The sequence below is a fragment of the Oncorhynchus kisutch genome, linkage group LG13 (assembly GCF_002021735.2).
Source record: "Oncorhynchus kisutch isolate 150728-3 linkage group LG13, Okis_V2, whole genome shotgun sequence".
NCBI lineage: Eukaryota > Metazoa > Chordata > Actinopteri > Salmoniformes > Salmonidae > Oncorhynchus > Oncorhynchus kisutch.
In genome coordinates, this window is record NC_034186.2 from 74,823,021 (window position 1) to 74,842,033 (window position 19,013).

The following is a 19,013-nucleotide window of genomic DNA, read 5'->3' on the forward strand; positions in this document are numbered from 1 at the left end:
CCTTAATTACTGTATTACAAGCATGATGCAGCCACCACTATGCTTGAAAATATGTAGGGTGGTACTTAATGTGTTGCATTGGATTTGCCCCAAACATAACACATTGTATTCAGGACAAAAACACACCATTGTCGTGCCATTCATCTGCTGCCATTACCTCATGTTTCAGCATGTTAATGCTCAGTCCCATATTGGAAAGATTTGTGCACAATTCCTGGCATCTGACAATGGCCCAGTTCTTCCATGGCCTGCATACTCACCAGAGATGTCACCCATTGAACATGTTTGGGATGCTCTGGATTGACAGCGTGTTTCATTTAAACTAATATCGAGCAACTTGGCACAGCCATTGAAGAGGAGTGGGACAACATTCCAATCAACAGCCTGACCAACTCTATGCAAAGGAGATGTATCGCGCTGCATGAGGCAAATGGTGGTCACCCCAGATGCCGACTGGTTTTCTGATCCATACCCCTCCCTTTTGGTTTTTAGGTATCTGTGACAAAACGATGCATATCTGTGATGTGAAATCATTCATTATGGCCTAATGAATTTATTTAAATTGACTGAATCTTATATGAACTTCAGCTCAGTAGAATCTTTGAAATTGTTGCGTTTATATTTTTGCTCAATGTGCATGTATGAAGACCCATGTCCACATGGGCTCATCTACAGACACTGAATCCAACATCACTAACAGGCTGCTCCAGTGTGTCTGGTGGCTTTGAGAGACTGACTCCAGTGTCTATGAAAGTGGCTTCCTGCTTTCTTGAGGGAAACACTACTACAGATGTAATGAGCACAAATGATATCTAGGCCTGAGGTACACTGAAATCCTTCTGCATAAAACATTAACTATGTGGAATGTGTAGAAAACAGGATTTTATTCAGTTGTGAGAAGAGCACAGTTTGATCTGAATTCACAGACAGTCAAATACAACTGGGCATACAGAGAACTGGGCATACAGACAACTGGGCATACAGACAACTGGGCATACAGACAACTGGGCATACAGACAACTGGGCATACAGACAACTGGGCATACAGACAAAACAGTAAAGAATTACAATACGTCAGCAATAGGCAGCCAAACAATTCAGAAAAAATGATAGAGGGGGAGGAACATGGACAGAGACTCATTGGTGCAGGTGTCCCATCTAGCATAGTGTGTCCTTACAGCAGGCTTCTTCTACACTCAGAGAGGAGACGGAGTTAGAGGTCTCTTCCAGCAGAACTCCCTCTGCACTCAGAGATAAGATAAAGAAATAGAGGGATGAGATGGAGGTATAGAGGGTGGTCTCTTATAGCAGTCTTCCTCTGCACTCTGTTGAGCCACAGCAGCACAGTAGCTCCTTTCCCTCCACACTGCCAACCTCGTAGTTATAGTCCCATGTCAACTCGGTCCCTGCCCGGATACGCCTGCACACACACACACACACACACACTTTAGTGGACGAGTCAGTGGTCAACGCGCAACATTCACAAGTGCTCAACACAAAACCACATTTCAAATAATACATGTTTCTTTATCAGAGGAACAGGGTTCTACCAAGTCTATGTAACCATGTCTAATACAGAACACTCACTTGCTGGCGAAGAAGGCTACCCAGGGGAAACGCAGATCGTGTGTGTCTACAAACACATTCTGGACAAACAGGTTAGCACTGCAGCTATGCTGTAAGGGGGAGAGATGAGGAGAGAGAGCTTAATTCCCTTTGTCAAAATGCATATAGTCTCCATTGCAAACTGGAATGTTGCGCGCTGATGAAGCATAGGAACTCGGAAATCTCTGACTTCAGTGAGTTCAAGATAAATGGGACCTGGAGAAAAAAAACTAGCTCCAACTCAGAAAATTTGTTTGGAATGGTCAACCAACACGGAATTCCAACTCGGGTCTCTTTCTAGAGCTCCGACTTTCCAACCTGAAGTTCACGGACGTCATGATTTGACCTTGTATTTTTACAAGTTCCCAGGTGTCTTGAAAGCAGCACAAGATGCTGCAGCAGCAGCAGCTCTTCCGCTGTCTGACAGATGTTCCACTAAAAGACTATCTGTATGCTGTACGTGTGTGATAAGATGCATAACCAATATACTGTACACACGAGCCAATTACATTCCACAAAAATATACAAATGTCCCTATAGACCGATAAGGATGACCAGTCAACTGTATTTACATCAATGAATAGGCAAAAACTTTGCACTGGGATTTTTTCTATTGGAGGGCGGAAATTTTATCAGCTTTTTTATGCATTTATTTTAAAATCAGACAAAAGCCAGCTATTACCAGCTAATGGAAAGAGACACACACATATCACACTCACGTTGAGGTAGCGCCCCAGGTTGCCCTCCAGCTTGGCGTCGATGATGTAGCAGGACTCCTCACCATCGAAGAACTGCCGTGTGTTTTTAGGTCCACTGTCTCCCCCGTCCCCACCCTTACCCTGTGCCCCTCCGTGGCCCCCCGGGCCTCCCCCTGGCCCCATCCCAGCCCCTCCAGTCTTCACCATCAGGCCATGGGAGTTCTTCAGAGCAATGCCTCGCGTGGACTTCACAGCCACCTGCCTCTTCACCGCACCTGAGACAGGAGGCAAGGAGAGGAGGACAAAGGGGAGAAGAGAAAGGGTCAATTCAGGGAGAAGCACCACATGAACAGGTCTGGCAATACCTGATAAAACACAGATCTATGAACCCACAGCCCCAACTTCCCCCTCTCCTCACCTGTGTTTTCCCCTCCATCCATTCTTCTTCTTCCCCCCTGCCCCCTCATCCTCTCCCATTCTTCCTCCCCCCTCCAATTTCCTCCTAAACCGGTGCACGTTTTCCTCCGCCTTCCCTTCTCCCCGTGTGCATTTCCCTTCTGCCTTGCTCTCCTCTCCCTACCTCCCCCATCCTCTCCTCTCCCTACCTCCCCCATCCTCTCCTCTCCCTACCTCCCCCATCCTCTCCTCTCCCTACCTCCCCCATCTTCTCCCCGTGTGCATTTCCCTTCTGCCTTCCTCTTCTCCCCCATCCTCCCCCATCCTCTCCTCTCCCTACCTCCCCCATCTTCACCCTGTGTGCGTTTCTCTCTCTCCTTGTTGTCATCAGATCCAGAGCTGATGGTCTGGACGTCATCACTGTCCGACAGCGTCATCACATCCTGTCTCTTCCCTCCCTCAGTTTTCACCGATTGTTGACTGCGGAGGGCGCAAAAACACACTTACAGAGTCACTCAACGTTATCGAATGTTATTCATATGGCACATTCTACCAGGTATATTTGATATTGTGCAACACAGGCCTAAAAGGGCCAAGCCAGAGTTAAATAGGTTGAAATTACATTTCACAATCATTCATTACGTACCTTTTCTGGTCTCCGGGCTCCTAGAACAGAGAACACAGGAGAAGGTGTATCAGTATCCAACCAGAGCACCAGAACACAAATCACTCATGAATAAACATGAGAAGGAATCAATCATCACATGAGAGGGTGCCCAATCAGAACACCAGGAGATGAAAGCAAGAGATCGAGGCTGATCGATTTCTCATAATATATGTAATAGGATCTACACAAGATAGCTGAGATGGATATGGGCTACTCACACCCCCCCCCCCCCTACCTTCTTCTCTATCTTCAGTCCCTCCATCTTAACGGTGGCCTGGGAGGTAGAGGGTTGGTTGGTGAGCCAGGACGCTACTTTACTCTTCCCACTCTCCTCTGGCATGGGGGGCGGCTTCCTGTCCTCCTTTCCCCCCACTGACACACTCATCCCATCCTTACTGTCCTGGCTCCCTGGATGGGGGGGCAGATCAAATAAATATAATTTTACATCACGTGGCTACATGTAAAATGGTTCAGCTGTTTTTCTCAATATCAAATATATCTGGGTAACAATTAAGTATCTTACTGTGATTGTTTTCAATTAAAATAGTAAAGAATGTAATAAATGTTTCTAGAAAACGGCAATTTCTCAAGCATGAATCTTGCTAGGACTGTCTGAGGGTATTTGTATGTGTGTATTTATTAAGGATCCCCAGTTGATCCTGGCAAACGGGGAGGAGGAAACAGATAACTAGCTGTTATTGGCAGAGATGTTTGGAACTCTTTCTTATTAACTCATTAACCGCCTGGTGATGTCATCAGGCAGGACAAAACTCCATCCCACCGCAACAGGCTGACCTTTCAGGAGGTCTTTTCAAATAGCTCTTACACCAACCTCGGTGTAGAAATATATATATATATCACATTGACTTCAGTGGGCCTTTAACATAACTTCCTACTGCAGGCCCAGCGTGACAACTGGGGGTTCAGTTAAGTGCGCACACACCTTCCATGACGCCCTTGGCCTGGCGACGGGTGGTGTAGCTCCTCCACACAGAGCTGGAGCTGTAGTAGGGGTCCTTCACAAACGTGTCGTCTGAACTTTTGTCGTTGTTCGACTCTTCATCACTATCCCCATCCTTAGAGGAGTCGCCACCAGCACCCCGCGCTGACGGAGAGAAGGAAGTCGTAAAACCACAAAAGGTGTCATTTCAGACCCTATGAGAGTCCTAAATGGCATCATAATCCCTATATAGTGCACTACTTTGGCTCTGGTCAAAAGTAAAAGCCAGACTAAACTGTGACCCCTCACCTTTGCCAGCGGGGTTGGCAGCATTGGTTCTCTGGGGGGGTTTGGGAAGGTTCTTGTTCTGCAAAGCCAGGGAGGACGAGGGGGGGTTCTTCAGCCTGGACATGTCCACCCCACTCCCGTCACTGTCTGAACAGTGGGCCTCACTCTCATACCCTTCCTTGAAGTTCTCCACACTCTCTATGTGGTCCAGGTTAGCAAAGTACTCATCACCCATCTCCAGACCCTCCTTGTCCGCAAAGTCATCTGTCAGAATCTTACCTGGGAGAGAGGGAGAGAGAGAAGAGAGGGAGAGAGAGACCAGAGGGAGGGAGGGAGAGAGAGACGGAGAGAGAGAAGAGAGTGAGAGAGAGACGAGAGGGAGGGAGGGAGAGACGAGAGGGAGGGAGGGAGAGACGAGAGGGAGGGAGGGAGAGACGAGAGGGAGGGAGAGACGAGAGGGAGGGATGAGAGGGAGGGATGAGAGGGAGGGAGGGAGGGAGGGAGGGAGGGAGGGAGGGAGGGAGGGAGGGAGGGAGGGAGGGAGGGAGGGAGGGAGGGAGGGAGGGAGGGAGGGAGGGAGGGAGGGAGGGAGGGAGGGAGGGAGGGAGGGAGGGAGGACGTGCGGGACAAAACCACATGAAAACAACACTAGACACTATGGAACACAAAGGTTTTACTATCTCATCCTGGAATATACCATGTCTGAGGTCATCTGCCTTTGGTCTAAAGAACAGGAACCCAGACTACAAATAAAGTGGAAATACAGACATTGTAATCTTCAAATGGTATAGAGGAAACAAATCCGCTGGTTGCCCTCTAGGTTACAGAGAGCTGGTAGTCCCATCCACTGAACTACCAGGTGTGGAACAGGAAAGACACTCAGGGGAATGCTAACTTGGTGTAGCGCTGAGCCAACGGACTCTATTAAATTAGTCAAAAGAGGAACAATTTACACCTGGCCAGAAATGAATAAGGAAACTATCCCAACAGAGACAAATGTCCTCATGTGTGCTACCTATATTCCCCCAATAGAATCCTCATACTAACGATAAGAGCTTCTCCATCCTGGAGGGGGAGATCAACCATTTCCAGGCCCAGGGACATGTACTAGTCTGTGGTGACCTAAATGCCAGAACTGGACAAGAACCAGACACTCTCAGCACACAGGGGGACAAACACCTACCTGGAGGAGACAGTATATCCTCCCAAAAATCCCCCCCTAGACACAACTATGACAAAACAACCAACAAAAATGGGTCACAACTCCTGCAGCTCTGTCGCACGCTGGGTATGTATATAGTCAATGGTAGGCTTCGAGGGGACTCCTATGGTAGCTATGGTAGCTACATCTATAGCTCATCCCTTGGCAGTAGTACTGTAGACTATTTTATCACTGACCTCAACCCAGAGTTCAGTCAGTCCACTGACACCCCTATTAGACCACAAGCAAAATCACAGTCTACTAGAACAGAGCAAAACTCAATCATGAGGCATCAAAGCCAAAGGAACTGCACAATATTACGAAATGCTATAGAAAAGTGTAGTGTAGAAACCTACCAAACAACAACAAATTCAGACAACTTCCTGGACAAAACATTTCACTGTAACAGCAGAAAGCCGAAACAGTATATTCGACCTTTCAGCTTCCCCATGAAATCTAAAAATCTCAAGCAGACAATCAAAGAAAGTTCAAAGCAATGACAAATGGCTGGATGAAGAACGCAAAAACCTAAGACATTGAGAAACCTACCCAACCACAAATATAGAGACCTAGAAAACCTGAGTCTCCGCCTTCACTATGGTGTATCACTAAAACCATACAGAAGAATAACAGCACATCAGAAATCAGATCAATGTAATTGAAGAATCCATAGAATCTAACCACTTTTGGGATAATTGGAACACAAAAATAACCACCACAAAGCATAATCTATCCCAAATGGAGATGTATGGATAAACCACTTCTCCAAACTTTTTGGCCCTATAACAAAGGGTAAACAGCAAAAACATATACATGATCAATCACAGATCTAGAATCAGCTATTAAAGACTACCAGAACCCACTGGATTCTCCAATTACATTGAATGAGTTACAGGACAAAATAAAAACCCTCCAACCCAAAAAGGCCTGTGGTGTTGATGGTATCCTCAATGAAATGATCAAATATACAGACTTCCAACTGGCTCTACTTAAACATCATCCAAAGCTCTGGCATCTTCCCCAATATTTGGAACCAAGGACTCATTACCCCAATCCACAAAAGTGGAGACAACTTGACCCCAATAGCTATTGTGGGATACGCATCATCAACAGCAACCGTGTGAAAATCCTAAGCAATATCATTGACAGCAGACTCGTACAATTCTTCAATGAAAACAATGTACTGAGCAAATGTCAAATAGGCTTTTTACCAAATTACTGTGCGATAGACCACATATTCACCCTGCACACCCTAAACAAAACTCATGCTTTGTTGATTTCAAAAAAGCTTTTGACTCAATTTGGCATGAGGGTCTGCTATACAAATTAATGGCAAGCAGTGTTGGGGGGGAAAAAAACATACAACATTATAAAATCCATGTACACAAACAAGTGTACAGTTAATATTGACTAAAGATACACACACATTTCTTTCCACAGGGCTGTGGGGTGAGACAGGGCTGCAGCCCACATAACATAACATATATAGGAATTGGCGAGGGCAGTCTGCAGCACCCGGCCTCACCCTACTAGAATCTGACCTGGGCCCTGACAGTCTGCAGCACCCGGCCTCACCCTACTAGAATCTGACCTGGGCCCTGACAGTCTGCAGCACCCGGCCTCACCCTACTAGAATCTGACCTGGGCCCTGACAGTCTGCAGCACCCGGCCTCACCCTACTAGAATCTGACCTGGGCCCTGACAGTCTGCAGTACCCGGCCTCACCCTACTAGAATCTGACCTGGGCCCTGACAGTCTGCAGCACCCGGCCTCACCCTACTAGAATCTGACCTGGGCCCTGACAGTCTGCAGCACCCGGCCTCACCCTACCAGAATCTGACCTGGGCCCTGAAAGTCTGCAGCACCCGGCCTCACCCTACCAGAATCTGACCTGGGCCCTGACAGTCTGCAGCACCCGGCCTCACCCTACCAGAATCTGACCTGGGCCCTGACAGTCTGCAGTACCCGGCCTCACCCTACCAGAATCTGACCTGGGCCCTGACAGTCTGCAGTACCCGGCCTCACCCTACCAGAATCTGACCTGGGCCCTGACAGTCTGCAGTACCCGGCCTCACCCTACCAGAATCTGACCTGGGCCCTGACAGTCTGCAGCACCCGGCCTCACCCTACTAGAATCTGACCTGGGCCCTGACAGTCTGCAGTACCCGGCCTCACCCTACCAGAATCTGACCTGGGCCCTGACAGTCTGCAGTACCCGGCCTCACCCTACTAGAATCTGACCTGGGCCCTGACAGTCTGCAGCACCCGGCCTCACCCTACCAGAATCTGACCTGGGCCCTGACAGTCTGCAGTACCCGGCCTCACCCTACCAGAATCTGACCTGGGCCCTGACAGTCTGCAGTACCCGGCCTCACCCTACCAGAATCTGACCTGGGCCCTGACAGTCTGCAGTACCCGGCCTCACCCTACCAGAATCTGACCTGGGCCCTGACAGTCTGCAGTACCCGGCCTCACCCTACCAGAATCTGACCTGGGCCCTGACAGTAAAATATCAGTAATACAAAAACGCTGTTCCAAAAAAAGTCCAGATGCCAAAAGAACACAAAGACACATTCCACCGAGACACCGTAGCTCTAGCACACAAAAAACAATACATACCTCTGCCTAAATATCAGCACCACAGGTAACTACCACAAAGCTGTGAACTGAGAGACAAGGAAAGAAGTGCCTTCAACGGCATCAAAAGGAACATAAAATTCGAGATCCTAATTAGGATGTCGAATTTTATGTTCCATCTAAAAACACTTGAATCAGTTATAGAACCCATTGCCCTTTATGGTTGTGAGGGGTCTGGGGTACGCTCACAAACCAAGAATTCACAAAATGGGACAAATGATGCATGCAGAAGCAAAATTATGCCGATAATGATCAAAATCCAGAAAAGAGACATTCAATTCTACATCCAGCTAAAAGGAAGCGATTCACAAACCTTCCATAACAAAACCATCACTTACAGGGAGATTAACTTAGACAAGAGTCCCCTAAGAAAGCTGGTCTTCGGGCTCTGTTCACAAACCCCCAGGACAACAACACAATTAGACCCAACCAAATCATGAGAAAACAAAAGATAATTACTTGACACATTGGAAAGAATTACCAAAGAAACAGAGCAAACTAGAATGCTATTTGGCCCTAAACAGAGAGTACACAGTGGCAGAATACCTGTCCACTGTGACTGACCCAAACTTAAGGAAAGCTTTGACTATGTACAGACTCAGTGAGCATAGCCTTGCTATTGAGTGAGGGCGCCGTAGGCAGACCTGACTCTTGAGAGAAGGCAGGCTATGTACACACTGAGCTGCACTTCCTAACCTCCTGCCAAATGTATGACCATATGAGAGACACATATTTCCTTCAGATTACACAGACCCACAAAGTATTTGAAAGCAAATCAAATGTGGATAAACTCCTGTATTTATTAGGTGAAATACCAGTGAGACACCACAGCAGAAAGATGTGACCTGTTGCCACAAGAAAAGAGCAACCAGTGAAAAACAAACATCATTGTAAATAAAGGCCATATTTATATTATAAAGTTGTAGATGTAGATAGCCATAATATGATATTTCAAATGGCTCTAATCCTCTGAAACTAATGTTTACTGCTAATTGTTGATTGTTTATTTGACTTTTGTTTATTATCTATTTCACTTGCTTTGGCAATATAAACATGTTTCCCAAGCCATTAAAGCCCTGAATTGAATTGAGATGTGAGGAGAGGAGAGGAGAGAGAAGAAGGGAAGTAAAGGAAATAGGACAAGACTTTCTACGTTGGTATTCATTCTGCATTCACATGTAGGCATTTAAACAATTATATACACTGACAAGGAGCCATGTGCTGTTATGAATGTTAATGACTGGTCTTATTATGCAGTCCACGTCCTACATGTAATGCAATGTGAATACCGGTACACACCGCTCTGTCCCCTCCTCCACCACACCACCCAGCGACGTACCTGCGTAGATACAGACGAAGGACCCCTTGGCCACGTCGTCCAGACAGCGGATGCCCCAGCCTTTGTTCTGGGTCTTAAAGAGCTGCAGCCTCACCTGCAGACCGTGCTGCACCAGACGGTTAGTACACATCTGACTGCAGCACTTACAACGCTTATTACACTCATAAATCCTGAGAGGGGGAAGGACGGAGAGGGGGAGAGATTAGTAAGAGGGATGTCTGTGTTTGTGGCTGTGTGTGTTGTTTGTGTGCGTCTCTCACCCGGTGGGCAAACACTCCTCCAGTCTCTTTTGTGTGTATCCAGCCGTGTGGTTGATCTGTGCTCCAGGGGTACAGGCTGTGGCCTGCAGGGTCAGCTGGTGACACGAACACTTGGACCTACACAACACACACAATCTCCATTTCAACAATTTCAATTGACTAAATGAGTTATTCCCTGATTTAACAATTGGACATGTGAAATCTAAGACAGAGCCCAGATGAGGGGGTCACAGGAAGGTCAGAAGGTCAAGAGGCATAGTACTGACTTGTCCCTGCAGCCGTCGGTACAGTCACAGCCCACCAGGAACTCAGGACTGGTGTTGATGAACACTCCGTCTTCAGGGATACGCTCCTTACCTGGGAACACACAGACATCAGTCACTGACGTCTTCAGGAATTCTTCACCCTTCATCTCAATTGACTCCCTATTCCAGGTAGCCTAGTGGTTAGAGCGTTGGGTCAGTAACCGAAAGGTTGCTAGATCGAATCCCTGAGCTGACAAGGTAAAAATCTGCCGTTCTACCCCTGAGCAAGGCAGTTAACCCACTGTTCCCTGGGCGCTGAAGAATGTCCAATTCTGGCAGCCCCCCCGCACCTCTCTGATTCAGAGGGGTTAAATGCAGAAGACACATTTCAGTTGAATGGATTCAGTTGTACAACTGACTAGGTTTCCCCCTTCCCTTACATGTTGTGTAGCTAGTGCACCACCATTGGCCTGTACTATACAGGAAGACCTAGCGCTCTGATGGGTCATCGTTTGATTGAGGCCTCTATAGTAACTCAAGGCCTATATACTGATTGAGAAATCCCTCTCCTCACTGTAGGCCACGTCGGGGGGTGGTGTGATGTCGATCTCGTTGACGCAGGACAGGGGAATGTCCTCGCGGCCGTTGGTGATGTCTCGAATGTAGTAGTAAGGCTTCTGGGGCTGGAAGCGCCGGTCGACCAGGACATAGGGGTCCAAGCAGAACATCTCCAGGAAGATGAAGTCACAGCGCGTCTGGAACAGGTAGCGCTGGATCTCTGCCATGCTGCGCAGACACAGCCCACAAGGAGACTTGTAGATCACATGGAACGACATCTGACGGGGGGGATGAAAGATAGTTAATACCAAAATCTGTCCCCCTATTATAATCCAATCCAAAGATAATACTTCTCAAAGCTCTTTTTCTGTCTTTACCTTGCGGTTGACTCTCCGTCGGCCCGTCATGCGTCTGAACTCGTACAGTAGAGGGGTGAGCAGGGGGTTCCTGCCCCGGTGCATATCTGGTCTGGAGGGCCGGATACGGTTGAGACAAGCAGGCTGGCAGGTGTGAGGCAGGTAGAAGATGCGGTCTGTGGGGGCGCGGTACGAGGGCTCGTGGGGAATCCGGTCATTACTGAAGGTGTATGGGGTCACTGCAGGTGCGGGGGCGGTGGGAGGGGCTTGGGGAGGAGGGGGCAGAGACTGCTGCTGGTGTTGGATAGGCTGTAGGGACGTGAGAGTCTGGATGTTGCCAGTCTGAAGGACATACATTCTGGAGGGGGGTGCGAGAGTGAAGTAGAGTTACGAATAGATTCCTATAAAACTGCATATTTGTGAGTGTGGCTCTTTAGTAAGAGATTATGTTCAATAGCAGAAGGTGAAGGGACCTAATTAATGCAGATTAGATTTTTTTTTTAGGTTCATACATTTCCTGTCCCCTCTCTCACCTGGATGAGTTTCCAGGAGAACCAGTTGGAGGTTGGGGCTGCATGGCTTTAGGGGTGTGGCTATTACTGGCCAATCCAATGCGAGAGCCTCCTGGCGTGGGAATGTATGGAGAAGTACTCTTCTTAGCCATCTGATACTTAGGACTGTTGAGGGTGTGGGAGACAGAGAGGAACAGGAGGGAAGAAGGGGGGGATCAGGGAGAAAAGGGGTAAATGTAGCAGCGAGAGGAGAGAGAGGAACAGGAGGGAAGAAGGGGGGGATCAGGGAGAAAAGGGGTAAATGTAGCAGCGAGAGGAGAGAGAGGAACAGGAGGGAAGAAGGGGGGATGAGGGAGAAAAGGGGTAAATGTAGCAGCGAGAGGAGAGAGAGGAACAGGAGGGAAGAAGGGGGGGGATCAGGGAGAAAAGGGGTAAATGTAGCAGCGAGAGGAGAGAGGAACAGGAGGGAAGAAGGGGGGGATCAGGGAGAAAAGGGGTAAATGTAGCAGCGAGAGGAGAGAGAGGAACAGGAGGGAAGAAGGGGGGATCAGGGAGAAAAGGGGTAAATGTAGCAGCGAAAGGAGAGAGAGGAACAGGAGGGAAGAAGGGGGGGATCAGGGAGAAAAGGGGTAAATGTAGCAGCGAGAGGAGAGAGAGGATGTCAATTTTCAAGGAATGTCACAAGATTTAAACTGTGTCTGTGATACTCACTCTGTTCGTGCAAGCTGATTGGGCTGGGAGGGTGTAGGAGGGATAGAGGAGGGTGGGGAGAGGGGATGGGGGGATTTAGTGGGGGTCCCACTGGGGGTTATGGTGTTCCCCCCACTGTGATACTGGACCACGGGGCCCTTGGTCCTCAATGCTCCTACAGAGAGAGAGCAAATGGTTAACGACATCCCAATGAAGTAGAGACTAGAGTTATCCAATGAAGTAGAGACTAGTTATCCAATGAAGGACAGGTCAAGGTTCCGTCATGTATCAAAATCAAATCAAATGTATTTATATAGCCCTTCGTACATCAGCTGATATCTCAAAGTGCTGTACAGAAACCCAGCCTAAAACCCCAAACAGCAAGCAATGCAGGTGTAGAAGCATGTACAGTATAATATGTGATCCTGCTGGGTTATTAAAGATGGATTGATTGGTTAAGTGATTGGTTTGATTGTTTATATATTAAATGATTGATTGAATAGAGTGAGTGTTACCCATGCTGGGGCGTGTCCTCTGCTGGCCAGCCATCTTCTTCTCCTGGGTGTTGGCACAGTTGGTCTTCAGGTTGAACATGGGCTCCAGCCTGGTTGAACCGCGGTAGATCCACTCACTACGCTTGTCATCCTGAAGGAGAAAAAATAACCATACAAACGGATTACCACAGAGATGACTTTTCAGTCATTTAATTGCTTTATCTTACCTTATTTTCATATTTTGTTGAGTGTCTGCAGAAGTATAAAAATGTGATTCAAAACCAGAAACTAAACTATCCCTGTTTATAACATGCTGCGACCGTCATGTTAAATCAGACTATAAATAATGTTGGCTGGTAATCAAATCCCAGTGATGATGTCATCATACCAGGAAGAGGATCTTGACGAGGCTGCCGTCCACCTCCTCCACTCTGCTCCTCCACCATGTCCCCTCCCACTCTGTCTTGATGACCTGGCCTGCCTTCAGCAGCACCATGGGCCTGTTGGGGTATGATGTTATATATTCCTCTATGAAGTCTTTACACGATGCATCCTCTATGTCCTCCCATGTACGCTTCACTGGGGGAGAAAATATGATGGGGAGAGGAAGAGGAGAGATGGTGAGAGAAGACAATGGGGCAGAGGGGCAGAGGAGAGATGGTGAGAGAAGATGTGAAGAGGGTAAGCTGAGGTCACATCCCAAAACCAGATTGATAGGAGAAAAGAGAGCATATTGAAAGGAAAGAGGACATGAAGACAGAAAGGAGGGTTCTTACTTGGTCTGCAGACAGGATAGAGCTCAGGCAGGGTCACGTAGGAGGCATAACCGTCATCAAAGAAGATCAGGAACCTGAAACACACATAGACAACCGTTGATACAGCTTCACAACCCTTCACCAAACACACATAGACAACTGTTGATACAGCTTCACAACCCTTCACCAGACACACAGAGGATATTTGAAACATGCTCACACACACACAGCTTCTCACCTCATGCGGTTCTTGTTGTTGGGCATCTCTGCCACGATGCCAGCGTAGAGCCAGACCTGGTTGCCGTCCTTGTACTTGGCGACCACCCTGGCTCCCACGTATAGCCTCTCCAGGGTGGGGTGGTAGTGAAACGCTATGTGGTTCCCAGACAGTAGACTCTTCCCCTTGTTCTCAAACTTCACCTTGTACTTACTGTAACCATTACCTACAAACACACACATTCAATGTCAAACTTCACCACGTGCATAGGTGTGTGTGTGTGTGTGTGTGTGTGTGTGTGTGTGTGTGTGTGTGTGTGTGTGTGGAGAGGTGTGTGTATGCATGTCTCACCGACAGGGTTGATGGCGATGAGCATTCCACTGTGCCAGGTCTTGGTACGTTTCTTTCCCAGAAGACTCATCTCCAGTCTGATTTCATCATCCTTCAGGGAGGGGTTAGGCTGGGTGGGTGTGTTCCTGGGTGTGGCCTGGGACACAAACACTGCTGGCATGGGCACTGGGCCACCTACACAAAATAAAAAACGCACATGAACGTTTGTGCAGTATGTACACACACAAAGACACTGCCATGACCCGGAGGTATACATCAATCACAGACACATAATTGCACATTGGTGTCATTACCTGGCTGTTGTATAGCAGGCCCGGAAGAAGAGTTCTTGTTGACTGTCTGGGCCAGCTTCAACACCTGCTGGGAGGAACGCTGGAGAGCTGCAGACGCCTCCTTAAACTACAGGACACACAAACAATGAACACATACATGTGGATATCGTTCAAACTTCTTTCTGAATTTTAACTACCACCAGTATTTGTTTGTATGTATGTACAGTACAGTGGGGCAAAAAAAATATTCAGTCAGCCACCAATTGTACAAGTTCTCCCACTTAAAAAGATGAGAGGCCTGTAATTTTCATCATAGGTACACTTCAACTATGACAGACAAAATGAGATAAAAAAAATCCAGACAATCACATTGTAGGATTTTGAATGAATTTATTTGCAATTTATGGTGGAAAATAAGTATTTGGTCAATAACAAAAGTTTATCTCAATACTTTGTTATATACCCTTTGTTGGCAATGACAGAGGTCAAATGTTTTCTGTAAGTCTTCACAAGGTTCACACACTGTTGCTGGTATTTTGGCCCATTCCTCCATGCAGATCTCCTCTAGAGCAGTGATGTTTTGGGGCTGTTGCTGGGCAACACGGACTTTCAACTCCCTCCAAAGATTTTCTATGGTGTTGAGATCTGGAGACTGGCTAGGCCACTCCAGGACCTTGAAATGCTTCTTACGAAGCCACTCCTTCGTTGCCCGGGCGGTGTGTTTGGGATCATTGTCTTGCTGAAAGACCCAGGCACATTTCATCTTCAATGCCCTTGCGGATGGAAGGAGGTTTTCACTCAAAATCTCACGATACATGGCCCCATTCATTCTTTCCTTTACACGGATCAGTCGTCCTGGTCCCTTTGCAGAAAAACAGCCCCAAAGCATGATGTTTCCACCCCCATGCTTCACAGTTGGTATGGTGTTCTTTGGATGCAACTCAGCATTCTTTGTCCTCCAAACACGACGAGTTGAGTTTTTACCAAAAAGTTATATTTTGGTTTCATCTGACCATATGACATTCTTCCAATCTTCTTCTGGATCATCCAAATGCTCTCTAGCAAACTTCAGACGGGCCTGGACATGTACTGGCTTAAGCAGGGGGACACGTCTGGCACTGCAGGATTTGAGTCCCTGGCGGCGTAGTGTGTTACTGATGGTAGGCTTTGTTACTTTGGTCCCAGCTCTCTGCAGGTCATTCACTAGGTCCCCCCTGTGTGGTTCTGGGATTTTTGCTCACCATTCTTGTGATCATTTTAACCCCACGGGGTGAGATCTTGCGTGGAGCCCCAGATCGAGGGAGATTATCAGTGGTCTTGTATGTCTTCCATTTCCTAATAATTGCTCCCACAGTTGATTTCTTCAAACCAAACTGCTTACCTATTGCAGATTCATTCTTCCCAGCCTGGTGCAGGTCTACAATTTTGTTTCTGGTGTCCTTTGACAGCTCTTTGGTCTTGGCCATAGTGGAGTTTGGAGTGTGACTGTTTGAGGTTGTGGACAGGTGTCTTTTATACTGATTACAAGTTCAAACAGGTGCCATTAATACAGGTAACGAGTAGAGGACAGAGGAGCCTCTTTAAGAAGAAGTTACAGGTCTGTGAGAGCCAGAAATGTTGCTTGTTTGTAGGTGACCAAATACTTATTTTCCACCATAATTTGCAAATAAATTCATTAAAAATCAATGTGATTTTCTGGATTTTTTTTCTCTAATTTTGTCTGTCATAGTTGAAGTGTACCTATGATGAAAATTACAGGCCTCTCGTCTTTTTAAGTGGGAGAACTTGCACAATTGGTGGCTGACTAAATACTTTTTTGCCCCACTGTATGTATGTATTTATGTATGTATTTATGTATGTATGTATGGGGAAGAGAGAGAGAGAGGGAGACATCCTTTAACACCGGGAGGAACACTGGAAATCTGCAGATAACAGGGTCAATTAATACACATTCAATTAACACGAGTGTGTGTGTGTGTGACTAATTATTTGTTCTCACCATTGCATCCTGGACAGGTATCCCAGGTTTCTTGGGTGGAACCACTGAGAGGAAAGAGGTCAGAGAAGAGAGAAAATAAACCAGGTTAGACATTCACTCCTGTGTCTTATCCTCGAGCTGCCCCTCTGGACAGGTTTCCTTTGGTAAACATATTGTTTAGCTCACTGGGAGTAAGTGGCAGTACGTACGTAAGCCCACAGCGATGACATCATCATCGTCATCATCATCGTCAATTTCTATGACATCAGAGGACTGAACCCCTCCCACTCCACCCTCATCCTCTGAAGAGCTCTCCTTGTAGACCAGACCCATTTTACTGTAGGTGGACTTCACCAGCGCCTCACACTCCACTATGGACCTGAAACACACACACACACACAATGGAGAGAATCACAGTCGGTAACACACACACCAGTCCTATTTTACAGTAAGCCGGGCCTCACATTCTTCTGTAGACCTGACACAGAGACACACACCCCAAAGTCTTCCAATCTACTATGGACCTGAGAAAGAAAGAAACAAAACATCATCCCCCCACACACACTCACCGGTTGGCATTGTTGAAGAGTTTGTCCACCACCTCCTCTTCCTTCTCTTTCTGCTCCACCCATTCTTTGAGCTCAGCCAGCTGGGCCTTCCTCTGGCGGACTGCCTCGCTCCTCTCCACCTCCTCCTCAATCCACTTACTCAGCTCCTCCAGAGACACACCCAGCTCCTCCTCCAGACCAGAGTCCCAGCCCTCCACCTCCATCCTGGGGGGAGACAGGAGTGAGAGAGATGGAACGGGGGTCAGGCAGAGAACGATGGAGAGACCGGTGTTGAGACATACAGGGAGGGAGAGTAAGAAAACAACGGAAGGAGCGTAGAAGGGGAGGAGGCAGAGACAGAAAGGACGGAGTGAAGATGAGGCAAAGAAAGCGAGAGAGATTTTATGGAGTTAGCTAAGATTACATTGTGACTGATCAAGCTAGTGTTAGCTAACTAGCTAGCAAGCCAACTACACGGTATTCTGAACATTGTTGTAATTTCAGGGCCGATTAAACACGTTGGGACTAAAACTCACCTGTACAATGTTTTTTAAAATATCACCCTAGGTAGTTTACATTGTAACAAAGGTCATGCATTGGTGTTTTCAATTTGATGTGATCGTCGCATTGTTTTGAAATGAGGGACCACTGTCCAGGGACATCGACCGTGCTCGTGGTAGTTGTAGTCTTATAAATAAACGTATTTAACTCATCTTAGAAGACCCAAATAAACCTTTGAAACTCGTTATTTGGAATGAAAGCTATTGTAATCCAAAACCTTTTACACCATTTGTATATCATACTAACATAGGGGAAATAGCCTCTTAGTGAACAATTTAAACTACAACTACCAAACGTCACATCGGCAAAAGGTTACCACACAGCGGTAAGCGGAGAAGACACGTTTAGCAGTCAGAAATATTGTACTGTAGTAGCTTTAGATTACATTCCTAGGGGGAATGCACTTTTTAAAGTAAGTGATTTTGTGCGCGTAATCACAGTGGATCTACATTTATCGGACAAGTTGAGTTTATTCAAACAATCTTGCCAATTCGAAAGTTACCTCACTAGCAAGCTAACGTTACTGAGCTGGGGAGGCAGACTAGCTAGCTATGCTAACAAGCAGTTCAGTCTTTTGTAGTTGCCTTCTCTAAATCTATATCCGCTCACCGTATAATGCATCTGCAACTAAAAACTGTTTATGAATCGAGACCATTTTTATTGGAAGTTAATGAACTCACCCATCATTATTGTCCATTTATCCAGTCATTCAGCTAGACAGCTACAGACCACTCACAATAACCCGCATACAACTTCTTCCTGTGGCTTTCCGGCAGACTAGACGCTGTGTTGCGAATTGCTGCCCTTAGCAGGTCGGAATGCGTATTGCACATTTTGATCAAAAAAGGGAAATGGGGTAAAACTTAAATTGCACCATCAAACCCTGCTATACACTATCCACAAAAACCATCAGCCCATCCCATTACTTTGGCACTAAACGATCCTACAGCATTGCAGGCTGTCAGCCTGGTCGGATGGAACCCTTCTCTCAAAACTTCCTGTCGATCTTCTGCACTAAAATCTCACACACAAATATTTGCTGCTGCAACTACCATCTATCTTTTGTGATTTCCACTCCATCAATGCAGTTGATCACCATGGCTATTACGCAATAAATCCAGCCTTTCTAAAAACTCATCTTCTCTGGCTCTCTCTCTTCAGGTCTACTCACTGGTGGCTTCCCAGTCGATCCACTCACCATTGGGCTATCCTCTACTCTCTTCACTGCCTCAGCATAGGAAACTTTCTGCCCCACATGAACTCTGGCAATCTCAACCTGTCTCCCTCTCACAGGGCACTTCAGATCCACAGCTGCATGGGAACCCCCACAATTGACAGACAGGGCTTTCTCTATGCCAACTGTACACTCCCTCTGACTGCCCTCCTGCACATTTTTTACATTGTGGGATCTCCCTTGTGGGATCTCACTGCTGCAATGTGTCCGA

General features: G+C 47.0%; 1 protein-coding gene across 3 annotated transcripts; it reads right to left on the minus strand.

Annotated features, from left to right (window-relative positions):
- Positions 1–860: 860 nt before the first annotated feature.
- On the minus strand, positions 861–18,364 carry LOC109883759 (SET domain bifurcated histone lysine methyltransferase 1). Of its 3 annotated transcripts, none has more exons than XM_031787358.1 (25): positions 18,249–18,364; positions 17,029–17,232; positions 16,669–16,838; positions 16,481–16,524; positions 14,503–14,608; positions 14,210–14,383; positions 13,880–14,084; positions 13,663–13,736; positions 13,275–13,465; positions 12,908–13,037; positions 12,414–12,567; positions 11,724–11,867; positions 11,212–11,548; positions 10,851–11,112; positions 10,298–10,388; positions 10,032–10,148; positions 9,772–9,941; positions 4,616–4,873; positions 4,310–4,471; positions 3,602–3,774; positions 3,346–3,365; positions 3,055–3,179; positions 2,325–2,578; positions 1,588–1,676; positions 861–1,420 (listed from the first exon to the last, which is right to left on the minus strand). In XM_031787358.1, the coding sequence occupies exons 1-25, from the start codon at positions 18,263–18,265 to the stop codon at positions 1,303–1,305; spliced, it is 3,789 nt and encodes a 1,262-aa protein (XP_031643218.1). In that variant the 5' UTR covers positions 18,266–18,364; the 3' UTR covers positions 861–1,302. The 3 variants fall into 3 exon arrangements, with proteins under 3 accessions (XP_031643218.1, XP_031643217.1, XP_031643219.1); XM_031787357.1 differs by having other exon boundaries at positions 3,040–3,179; XM_031787359.1 differs by lacking the exon at positions 18,249–18,364 and adding an exon at positions 17,544–17,757 and having other exon boundaries at positions 3,040–3,179.
- Between the last annotated feature and the right edge of the window lie 649 nt (positions 18,365–19,013).